Source organism: Drosophila kikkawai, chromosome 2L (genome assembly GCF_030179895.1).
Source record: "Drosophila kikkawai strain 14028-0561.14 chromosome 2L, DkikHiC1v2, whole genome shotgun sequence".
NCBI lineage: Eukaryota > Metazoa > Arthropoda > Insecta > Diptera > Drosophilidae > Drosophila > Drosophila kikkawai.
Window position 1 is genome coordinate 5,309,136 of NC_091728.1, and position 11,097 is coordinate 5,320,232.

At 39.9% G+C, this 11,097-nt stretch overlaps 3 protein-coding genes and 2 long non-coding RNA genes across 10 annotated transcripts in view; 3 read left to right on the forward strand and 2 right to left on the reverse strand.

The window, feature by feature from the left end:
- Piezo (piezo type mechanosensitive ion channel component) overlaps positions 1-7,583 on the reverse strand; it is a 30,841-nt gene extending 23,258 nt beyond the window's left edge. For all 6 annotated transcript variants that reach the window (XM_017168426.3, XM_070283395.1, XM_017168425.3 and 3 more), the window contains exon 1: positions 7,187-7,583. The gene's annotated coding sequence lies outside the window, so the exon portion shown is untranslated. The remainder of the gene's footprint in view (positions 1-7,186) is intronic.
- Positions 2,654-3,250, forward strand: LOC121502477 (uncharacterized). The gene is made up of 3 exons (XR_005991015.2): positions 2,654-2,866; positions 2,998-3,022; positions 3,080-3,250. It is a non-coding gene; the product is annotated as an uncharacterized lncRNA (long non-coding RNA).
- Positions 4,172-6,213, forward strand: LOC138927911 (uncharacterized). Its single transcript, XR_011444366.1, has 3 exons — positions 4,172-4,200; positions 4,274-4,385; positions 6,105-6,213. It is a non-coding gene; the product is annotated as an uncharacterized lncRNA (long non-coding RNA).
- A 738-nt stretch (positions 7,584-8,321) lies between the features above and the next one.
- Positions 8,322-8,979, forward strand: Acbp1 (Acyl-CoA binding protein 1). The gene is made up of 3 exons (XM_017168592.2): positions 8,322-8,475; positions 8,538-8,652; positions 8,715-8,979. The coding sequence occupies exons 1-3, from the start codon at positions 8,461-8,463 to the stop codon at positions 8,855-8,857; spliced, it is 273 nt and encodes a 90-aa protein (XP_017024081.1). The 5' UTR covers positions 8,322-8,460; the 3' UTR covers positions 8,858-8,979.
- Positions 8,970-11,008, reverse strand: Rbsn-5 (Rabenosyn-5). The gene is made up of 4 exons (XM_017168591.3): positions 10,896-11,008; positions 10,004-10,839; positions 9,341-9,948; positions 8,970-9,282 (listed from the first exon to the last, which is right to left on the reverse strand). The coding sequence occupies exons 2-4, from the start codon at positions 10,668-10,670 to the stop codon at positions 9,025-9,027; spliced, it is 1,533 nt and encodes a 510-aa protein (XP_017024080.1). The 5' UTR covers positions 10,671-10,839; positions 10,896-11,008; the 3' UTR covers positions 8,970-9,024.
- Positions 11,009-11,097: the final 89 nt, after the last annotated feature.

The window sequence follows — 11,097 nt, forward strand, 5'->3', positions numbered from 1 at the left end:
TTCAAAGTGGTTGCGGCCCCGGCACACAACACACACTCGTTCATACACACGTCAGAGGGAAAGAGTGAGCTAATGGCCCAGCAAGCTGTGGCCAACGCCTTCGTTTCACTCAAAGTGACAGGAGATGGTCAAGGGACGAGGGCAGCAAGAAGGCAGGAGCTGTTCAGAGAAGGAGGCGGGAAAACCAAAATGCATATTTGTATCTGGTCTTGGCCTACATTTATCTTGGCGACCGAGCCCCCAAAACTGCTCCCGCAGAGATATACTGTGGATTTAATTTCTCAAGAGTCTATAAATACAAGTTTTAAAAATATATATGAATTAAAATCATCCTTGTTCTTGTTACTCATCAGATTTGTGAAAATCTAATTGAAAAATTACACATATACAAAAATAACTATCAACTTGTCACCTTCTTATGACGGACATAAAATAATTTTTAAACTAATTAGGTTTTATTTTTCTTTCCTTGGAAAATATATACGAAATATTTTATGAATTACGAAATATTAAGCAAAATAAGTTCGGTGTCCGATTTTTAAAGAATTTAATACAACAATAATATTAAATAAAAACATAAACCAGATTTCTTGTCTGAAGTTAAATAATTGTGCTGTCTTTCTGGTCATTCTCGCCCATTGTAAACTGCACCAGCTGAGAACAACAAGGCGGCAAAACAGAGTGAGGGAAGCGTGCGGATTCTCCATGGTGAGTAAATATCATAAAATGTGCAGTGCGCGCTTCTCTGTTTGACCTGTCAGAGCATATTACACATCCGCCATGTGTGCTGTGTGCCTAAACGGAGGGGGAACTGCCGCTGCCGCTTCTGCTGCTGCTGCTGTTATGTTGTCCATTAACAAACAATTTGGCCAATGCATTCGGGCAAACGAACAGAAGCAGCTAGTATCGCATCCGTTGATTCCATGGCTTATTTCACGTCCGCTTTTTTATTCCTTTTCCCGTTTTTTAATTTAGTTGAAAGGCACACGTTCGCGGGACTCATCGGCGACATGTGTGCGATTACTCCGCCCAGAAAATTGTCGCGGCCAGCAAACGCGACATTAATAGTGACAAATGTCGCAAAATGGTAATGGACTGACTGGTCACGACCTTATCCTTCAGCACATCCATTTCACTTTCCATTTCATTTGCTCTGCCGTAAAAGAAGGGTCCTTTTTATTTGGTTTATGTCAGTTGGTTTTCCTTCGGTCCACTTGCTAATTTCATTAACAACTCCCCCGTAAAAACCAAGGGGGATACTTTCGCTGAAAAGCCCCATTAAAGCCAACTGAATGTCATATTCCTTTCATTCATCATCATACATCAACGGAATAGTTTGTCTGAGCCACCGTTCCATACCCTACTGCCTCGAAAAAGACACGCAACAGTTTTTTTCCAGACAGTTTTCTTGGGAACTCGGACTGGGAATGCGGGTCGGGCTGTCAAATGAGTGTCGTCCTAACAGGCGGTCCTTAGGATTATGACCTGACATTAACATGCCCCCAAATAGTTGACTCAACTTGCCTTGATGGATACCGTTGAGTCAACAGGTTACGGCCTCGCAATGGGGAAAATTACCTTTGGGTTGGAGTCGGGACCTGTCGTATTACATGGAAAGTTACCTAACAACCTCGTTTCAAACTTTCGATTTTGCCCAAGTCTTTTACAAGTTATGAATTTATTTGTCTTTATTAAATTTGATCTCTAAAAGTTCATAGATAAAGTAACAGCAAGAAACTTCTCACATTTTATGTAGGGTAAGTTAATTGGTGAAAGGTTCTTGTGTGAGAATAACTTTAAGTTATACTGGTTTGTCATTAAATATTTGTTTTTTTACCATAAACAATCTTATCATTTTAATATTTTAAGACAAAAAATAGCCAGAAAATGGGTATTCAAATCAAAATGAAAACAAGCATCTTTTACTTAGAAATTCAATTTCGATAAAAATGTTGACCCTTGTCCAGTTTTTTTAATTTTGATTGAACACTTAGGAATTCCTTTCAAATATTTTCATATTCAGTTCCCGGAAGCCCTTGAACTGATATTGTTTCTAAATATTTGGCCCTCTTTTCTTATCTGAGAACTTGATGCCGAACATGAATAAAAATGGTTTTGTTATAAATAAATTCCTGAATGGCAGCGAAGCGTGGCCACAGGCAGCCAAACGCGTCATTGCACACTTTGTAAGGCAGCGTTCGATATCGAAGCAGAAGACACACTATACTATATAGTATAGACCATAACTGAGAAGTTAGCTCAAATGAAAACACTAAGCCCAGACTCAGTCTTGTTCTCACGGCCGTCAAAACTTTGCGAAAAAAAAACAAACAAATATTCACGCATGAGAAGTCAACCAGCTAGAATCATCATACGTAAACGCTATACTCAGAACTAGCCGGCTATATATCTATATATCTGAATACTCGTGTGTGCAAATATAACATATCCCTGCAGTACCACAATTCATCAATAGGCCTTTTCATCAACAATTCATCAACGCGCCGACTGCGACGTCGACAGAATCGACGCTCTGCCGACTGCTACTTGAACCCGAACTCCCTTCGGAGACCCGAACTCCCTTCGAGTCCGATTTGTCGGTGCATGCAAAAAAAACAAAAACAATTTGCATGGGCTTCGTTTTTTGAAGTCCGAAACAAAGTAGAAGACGCAATTGAAATAGATTCTCGAAGGTTCGACTCCATATTTTCGGAGCAGCGGTTTTCGGTTTCGTCTTGCTTCTTCTTATTCCCTTTGCATTACAAGTTGAAGTGTTCTCCACTGCAGAAGTGTCGTGTGTTAAAAATGTTAAGAAATCAAATAATTCAATAATTACGTTCCGGGCCATATTGGAATATAAAAAAAGGTGAGTAAAAAGATTGTTCGTAATTAAATAGAAGCCTATAAATGTACATATATTATTTTATTTATTATATGTACATATATAATATATTAATATATTATATTTATATATGTATGTATGTATTTTCTTTTCAGACTGCAGTAATGGCCAATATATTGGGTAATTTTATTTAATTAAATTATATTTTCCCTTGATTAATTATAATTTTTTCTGTAGATGCAATTTCCCAAGTGACTAAAACTGAGCCTCCAGATACTGCGCAATAAATTTGGTCTTCATGAATAGAAAGCGGAACACCAAGGATCAAAAAGACCTTAAGGCCTTTTAATATATGGATGTTTAATCTTAATTTTTAATATTTGTGTTTTAGTTTTGGTATAGAATTAGTAAGAATAAATCATATTAATAAAAATTTAAGAGTTTTATTTTTATATATGAAAAAAAAAATCATCAACAATTCATCGATGAATTGATGATGAATTGTTGATTAAAGGCTGATGAAATGTTGATGAATTGTTGATGATTCATCAACAATTCATCAACAATTCATCGATGAATCATCAACAATTCATCAACATTTCATCAGTCTTTCATCAGTAATTCATCAACAATTCATCGATGAAATGATGATTAATTGTTGATGAATTGTTGTTGATGAATGCCTATGACATGCCCATGTTAAATTCATCAGTAATTTGCATGGCCATTCATCGATGAATCATCAACAACACCCCTTCGGCTATTGATGAAACGTTGATGAATTGTTGATGAATGGTACTGCAGGGATATTTTATTTCTGATTGCAAGACTCACACACAGAATGCGACGATAAGCAGTGGATGAATGTGAGACGAAATTAATTTAGTTTCTGATAGAAATAAAACTGTCGGCGATAAAACTAAAATTTAATTAAAGCGTTTAGAGACAGTGACAGCTAAAATCAAATACGAGAGAGAGGAAATATTTGTACATAAATAAAATTGTAAACTATGTTGTTGGTATGCGATGAAAGCGCTAAAATAAAACGGAAACAAGTTCTGCGCCTGAGACCGGCAAATGACTAAATTCAAAAACCAGACTCAGACAGTGTCAGAGTTTTGTTTTATTGTTCCTAGATAGACGAGTATATGTATATACTATACTACATATATTCATATATATATATATGTACATATACACAGCTACTTTCCGTGCCCGATGACGCAACAACGCACAAAATGTTGAGGAATTCGTTTGTTTTATATTATTTTTTCTCGCTCGCCTCTGGCAGCGGCATTTGGTTGAAATATTTTAGTTCAAAAAAGGCCACGACAAGGCAAAGGCCAAGAGCAGAGCAGGTAAGAAAACAAAGAGGAAACAATAACAGCTGCCGCCTGTAACCCTCTTAAAATGCATCCTTTTTACCTGCAGATGCTGCTGGCCGGAAAAACTAGAGAGGTGAGCCTGTTCACCGGATAACACGGAAAATAGCCCAAGTCAGTTCAAAGATGTGCCCTTGGCATGGCACGTGAGGGGAAGTTTGGTATGTGAAATGTACAGAACTAGCTTTATTTATTTATTTAAATAGAATAGAAATGTTGTAATATCTTAAGCTCACAATATAAAGATAAATATTCCAGAGGATTTTTAAATTAATTTCACAGCGAATTTCTGGCGGCGAATCCGGAAAAAACATAAAGTTTGGGTCTAGAATTCACATTAATGTTTACTCCTATTGTCCTTACTCCTAATTACCCTTACCTATGCATACCTTTGTTAGCTGTCAAAGTTCGTCGTATATCTATTAATCCTAATGAAAAATAGTTTCTATTCAAAATTGACCATATTTTTCAGCCATCAACTCGAATGTGAATTCATTTATTCCATATGACATTTCTATATTTTCCACTTGGATTCTTTGGGGGCTAACTCCCATGCAAAAAATCGAAAATCAAATATGTTAACCGAGGCAGAGAGCGGGGAAGGGGACACAAAAGAAAAATTGCACTGGTATCGTCGAGCGACAAACAAAACAAGCTGAAAAATAACTGCAGCTGTTGCAGTTTTATAAATGTGGTTCCCCAAAAAGCTTCTGCCGGCGCCATCCACCCGAAAAACCCACCTATACCTCTATCTTTTACGTGGATATAGTACACACCATATAGCATATAAAAGAGGGTAGATGTTGTCGCTCGGTTGGCTTGCTCTCCTCCACAATAAAAGTGAAATTTTCTCGTGCCAAATTCTGCTGATGGTGGACGTGGGTGGATGGTTGGACTTGGGTTGAGCTGAGTTGGTCGGTGTAACGACTTTGGGCACACACTGGCAGTCAAACAGTTTGTGCAGAAGTTTTTCGAGGTTGCACGAGGCAACATAAACTAATTGCAACAACATTTCCGCCCGTTGTGCAGCCAAGAAGTAATCAAAAAAGATACTTTGATAAATGAAATGAGAACAAATGATAGGAAAAGCCGGGGCTTTTCCTCATTTTTCTGCTAATTAATCACTGTGGCTCTTGCTTGTTCATTGCAGTCAAGTGGAATGGCTTCATTTGTTTATATCTCGGAGCGTCTATCATTAAAAACTTTATGATATATTCCGAAAAACCAACTCAAAGGCGAATAGCCGCAGATCAAAACAACATTTTGTTTAAACGGCTATTAAAATTAAATTTAAACCTTACTGATTAACCCCACTAGGAATATTAAAGTTCAAATACTTGTTCAGATCAGTCGAATTCAATAAAATTAAATTAACCTACAGATCTGATCGCAAGCAAAATAAGTCAACTTTTAAAATATTCATGAAGTCATCGAAAGCATCTGGCATTTGTGTTTCTTCGGGACAATAAATATATAATATATAAGTATAAGTGTGTATGTTTTCAAGCTGCGATAATGCGGTGGCTCTAGAGTCTAGACTTACGGTGGTCGTGGGTCTCACCGATTAAAATGCGTCATTTATTGATTGCAATTATAGGGGAAAGCAGCAAAGCACCGACAACAAAGCCAAGTAAGATGTACAAGAATTAGGTTTCTGTACCCCGATGAAACGGTTGGAATTAAAAAAACATATACACATATCTATTTCTATTAACTTAAGCAACAATTTTTAATGTGCAAACTAGAAATTCCTTATTTGCACACTTTAGGGACAGACACAAATCTTTAAGTTTATTTTGTTGATGTTCTATATTAAAATTTATTGTCGCGATTGCCGTAAAAAGCGTTCCCTTCCCAATAATAATTTGCGACTTTTGCAGATGTCACCTGACCATTGGTCTTAATGTCAAGCAGGTAAATAATAAACAAATGCCAAGCGTTGCATTCGCCTCAAACAACAAATATTGGGTCGTAAGCCATGAGCCCGTTGCCATATGTTAACAGAGTGCGACTGCAAGTTCAAATAGGGGCCGATAAGACAGATACAAATGCAGTCAAGCCACTAGGAATAGTCTCATTAGAAAGGTAAAAAGGTAATTAGAAAAAAAATTAATAAAAATAGTATCTTTTAGTTATATTATAATTAATAGAAAGTATTCATCGTATTAAAAGCTTTGTTAATTTCCAAACACAGTTAATCGTTTTATTAGGCATAATTTCATAAGCCATTAAGCTTAATAATAAATAAAATATATTTAATAAAAACTATTTTTTAAAATTCTTTTTAAGAATAAATCTCCCTGATATTTGGCCCTTATGTGCATTTCTTAATCTGACAATGAAAGCCACTGGGTCAACTTCAGGCGGCTCTTATCGCCCCCTGAGTACTTAGAGCGGGTGATTAATCAATGAAGGGGGTTCTAGTGTGGCTACTGCTGACGCGCTTATCTGCCGCCTCGGCGCTATGTAAATAAATGAAAGTTATTTGCGCTGATTTGACGCTTTTTGTTTTGTCTTCCTATTTTTGCGCTAATTCCCGAGACTAATTGACACAGATAAACGGGGAGAAATGGATCTAAAAAACTTGCAGTACGTTAATGAAATTAAAAATAGATCAACAGCTGAAAATACAAAACACTGCATACGCGAGAGCGAAAGAGAGGGCGCGATTAAGTAGTCAGAAAGTTAGGCCAAAGCAAATGGGGGAGAACGAAACAGCGGCAAAGGAGAGGGAAACAAAAACACAAAGAACTGGAACATGGGAAGTCAGAATGGAAAATCAAATGTGGGCACTTCTTAGTGTTTTTGTTGTTGTGGTTGCTCTTAGCCCCTGTTGTTTGCTCTTCGCACCTGCCTTTGTAAATCTCTCGATGTTAACCAAAGAAACCTTTCGTTTAGCGCCCTTTTCGGAGTTGCTAGGCAGTTAAAATTAAAAACAAAACACAGGCAGAAATATGCTCACCACATTTGCATAAGCTCCGCGAAGAAGACCACAACAAAAACGAACGAAACTTAGCGATTTATCAACAACACAACACACACTCCAGCACTTTCTTTTGCTCTTATTCCTGAGCTCTATTTCGATCACTTTCTTGCTCCTTTCACCGCTTTTTTCGGTGTAATTTTATATTATTTGTAGCACTTGGCGCATTTGTTATTGTTTTCGCTTCGATTTTTACAGGCGGCGCGATTGTCTGATAAATCGCCGTCTGATTATCCGCCGATTACACTGCGACAAATGTATCGTAATCGCGAACACGCTTCACTGGCACATAAATATCTTAATTTTTTTTTATTTTTATTCCCGGCGATTTATGTTTTTTTTTTTTTTTGTTTTAGCGAGGAACCGCTTTCTTGTAAAAATTTTCGAATTGAGTGGTTTTTTGAGCGAAACGCACGTCTTAAATAGCCTCGGCTAAGGTGACTTTGTAGCTATTTTATAGCTAGTAAATTATTTATATTTAATTTAAATTCTTATTTAGTATTTAGTGTATACTAAATCAGCTATATTTCGCTCAAAAAACCACTCAATTCGAAATGTTTGGAAGAAAGCTGTAAAACATACAGGTGGTGTAAAAACATTGCTTAAATAAATGCGCTGTAATGTTTGTTAGTTTTATCAAAAAATATTAACCATCTACCCTTCTTTTGAATGAACTGGGGAATTTCAAATGATAAGAATTTTGCTTGCCAGTCCAGAACCTTTTAGCGATTTGACCACACATATCCGACTCTGAGGATATATTCGTTATACAATAAATCAATGATATTACGATGCTATTTATTGCTAAAATTAATATTCATATTTTTTAAAAAGGCCTGACATTAGCTGAAGAGGCAGCACTATTCTAGAGTCTTAGCTTTTTTAGCGTAAGTGGCAACGCTTTTGAGCAATGTTAATGGCAATGTTAACAGCAACTTAACATAAGCGTTGCTGTAAACTGTTTGAAATTTGGAACACCTTGATTTGTTTTCATGTTTTTGGTTTTATTTTGTAATATTTTTTGTTTGTTTAGTTAAATAACGTTCAGAAAAGCCAAATATTATTGATCTTTAAAAACAGGATTAAATAAAACAGAACCGAAAAATCAGTTTCTAAGTTTGGACTTTAACGATATTATATCGGCAAACTTATGGTATTTCTAAATACTGCCTTTGGCCACACCATTTCATAGAATTTATTCGCAATTTTCCAAATAGCCATTTCCGCTATATAGAAATCTTTTAAAAATAAAAATGTCAGAATTGCAGGTAAAGCGAATAACTCATTGTGACAATATCTTTAACTATAAACTCCCATAAATAATCCGCAGGAATTCAACAAAGCGGCAGAGGATGTGAAGAATCTGAACACCACGCCCGGGGATAATGACCTGCTCGAGCTTTACAGCCTGTACAAGCAGGCCACCGTCGGCGATTGCAATACAGGTTCCAATTACGTTAATCAGATTGTTTTTCATATCTCTAAAATGCATTCCTATTCCACACAGATAAGCCCGGTTTCCTGGACTTCAAGGGCAAGGCCAAGTGGGAGGCATGGAACAACCGCAAGGGGCTGAGCAATGCCGACGCCCAAACGGCCTATATAGCAAAGGTCAACTCCCTAATCGCCGCCGTGGGCCTTAAATCCTAGATTAACTCCATCACAACGATATTGAATGCTGCATTTTTGAATCTCAGTGGTCGTTAAACGCACATACACTTTGATTTTCCAGTTTCTCGCACAAAAAATACACTCACTCGCGTGTAACGAAATACGTTTAATTCTGTCAAAAGCGGGGAATGGTTACATCTATACAACTATATAGGATTTTGCCTAGATCCATCTGTGGGCGAGGCTGGAGTGCTGCCCTGGGAGTGGCGCTGCCGTTCGAATACCTCGCGCTGGAGCTCGCGCAAATTAAGCTCCAGCGTTTCCACAACCTCAAAGTTCATGTCTTGGCGCGCCTGCTTGATGTAGCCCTTGATAATGTTGATTTGTTCTATCAGGGGATCGTCCAGGGTCGACTTGCTGGCCGCCTGCGGTGCCGACCAGTTGGTTAGGGATTGAAGATCCGACTAGAGAGCACAAAGGCGTTAAACATGTATTTAAGTTTAAACGACAGCCCAAACTTACCCCCTGAGCGAAGGATCCACTTTCTGGGTTCGAAACTACCACAAACGATTGATTTGCCAGGTTATTGCGTTCGTAGGCTTCCATGGCCATGCGCTGTTCGGTCAGGATGCGCTGCTGCGTCTCCATGCGCCGCCGCTCCTGCATCTGGAGGATGTGCGCCTCCTCTGGCAGTGGTGGAAGCGACAGCATCCGGTCTTTGATGGCCTGAATGCAACCCAAGCGTATGGCCTTCTTCAGGGCCTCCTCGCGGCTGCCGGGCTCACAAAAAATGGCCAAGATGCGCTTGCTCCGCGCATCCATGGTCTCGGCCACCTGTCCTATCTTTCCGCGCAGGGCTCCAGCGTCAGCTAGCGTGAAGATGGTGTCCCCTTCGTTCAGGCTGTTGATTATCTTTAGATACATGTCCAGATCGGGGGTAACTTCCTTCTGCAGCTGCCTGATCTGCTCGTAGACCTGCATCAGCAGGGGACGACAGGTGCGACTCTCGTGCATGTCCGTGCGAGTGTCCAGCAGCCAGAGGCAGTGCTCGCAGAGCCGGATGGCGTTCTCGTTTTGGTGTAGCTGCTGCAAGGGCTCACTGCGAGTGGTGGAGAGACTGGCCAGTTGCACTGTAGGATTGGAATCGATTAATGGATGTTGAGAGCTTATTTGGGGCCAACTTACGGGCGTTCTCGAGGGGCAAGAACTTGGAGCAGTCGTTACACATGATGCCGCCACACAGACGACAGTGGTGCTGTCGCCGAGCAATGTGAAAGCTCTTGGCGCAACTGGGACACAACTTCACAGAGCTGCCGTCCAGCCAGGTCACCGTTTGCTGTTCGTGCTGTCGTCGCTGCACTGAATCCGTCGGCAGATCCTTTAGGAGGCGGTGCAACCGGATAATCAACTTGTTCGTCTCGCTGGCATAGCGCTCCAGGCGGGGATTGCGAATGGACTGAAAATACTCAAAGTGCGAGCACTCGGCGCCCGCTTGCTGGCGACCCATATGGTTGAAGACGTTCATCCGGGACCGGGCATTGCTCGGCCCGTTCCGATCTCCGTTGCCATTTGGATTCTTTGCAGCCGCTGAAGCGGAGGCACTTCCGGGCGATGAAGCAGCCGGTCCCCGCTCATCCTCAAAGTTGTTCAATATTTTCTGTTTCGCTTTGGTGAAGATATCCTTAAGGGATTTCAGAGCCGCCTCTTCTTCGGCATGCTGGCGGGAAAAATGATCCGTGAGCACGTCAATGGATTTGAGGTCTGCCCGGCAAATGGGACAAAGGAAGCCTTCGAGAATCTCTCCACTGCCGGAGTTCTCCTCATCGTCACTGTCAAAAGGATTTCCGGACATTCCAACGATGAGTAATCACGGGGTTTCTATATTTTTTGGTGGGTGTGTTTGGATCCACCTCTTTGCGGAAAAACAGCTCTTTGCGCCTTGCTTTTCCCTCTAAAACGAAATCATGGCACAGTCTGCACGCCTGCCACTCAACGTATATGTTCAAAACTCTGTTTAAAGCCTGTTTAATTTAAAATCTTTAGTAAATATTTTATCAATAAATTAAAGTCTGCTTACTCTGCTTCTTCCTCACATGGTCATTCGCCACGTAACGTCAGCACGGCGAATGGCCAAAGCTCGACCGTGGCGAATGTCAGGCGTGGAAAGAAGCAGCAGTTGCCTGCCTGGAAGTTTTCTCGGGTTTTCCGCTTAAAAACGTTCGTGGGCGTGAAAATCCTTTGGGAAAAACGGTATATTGGCAAGCTAAGTACATTTAGCT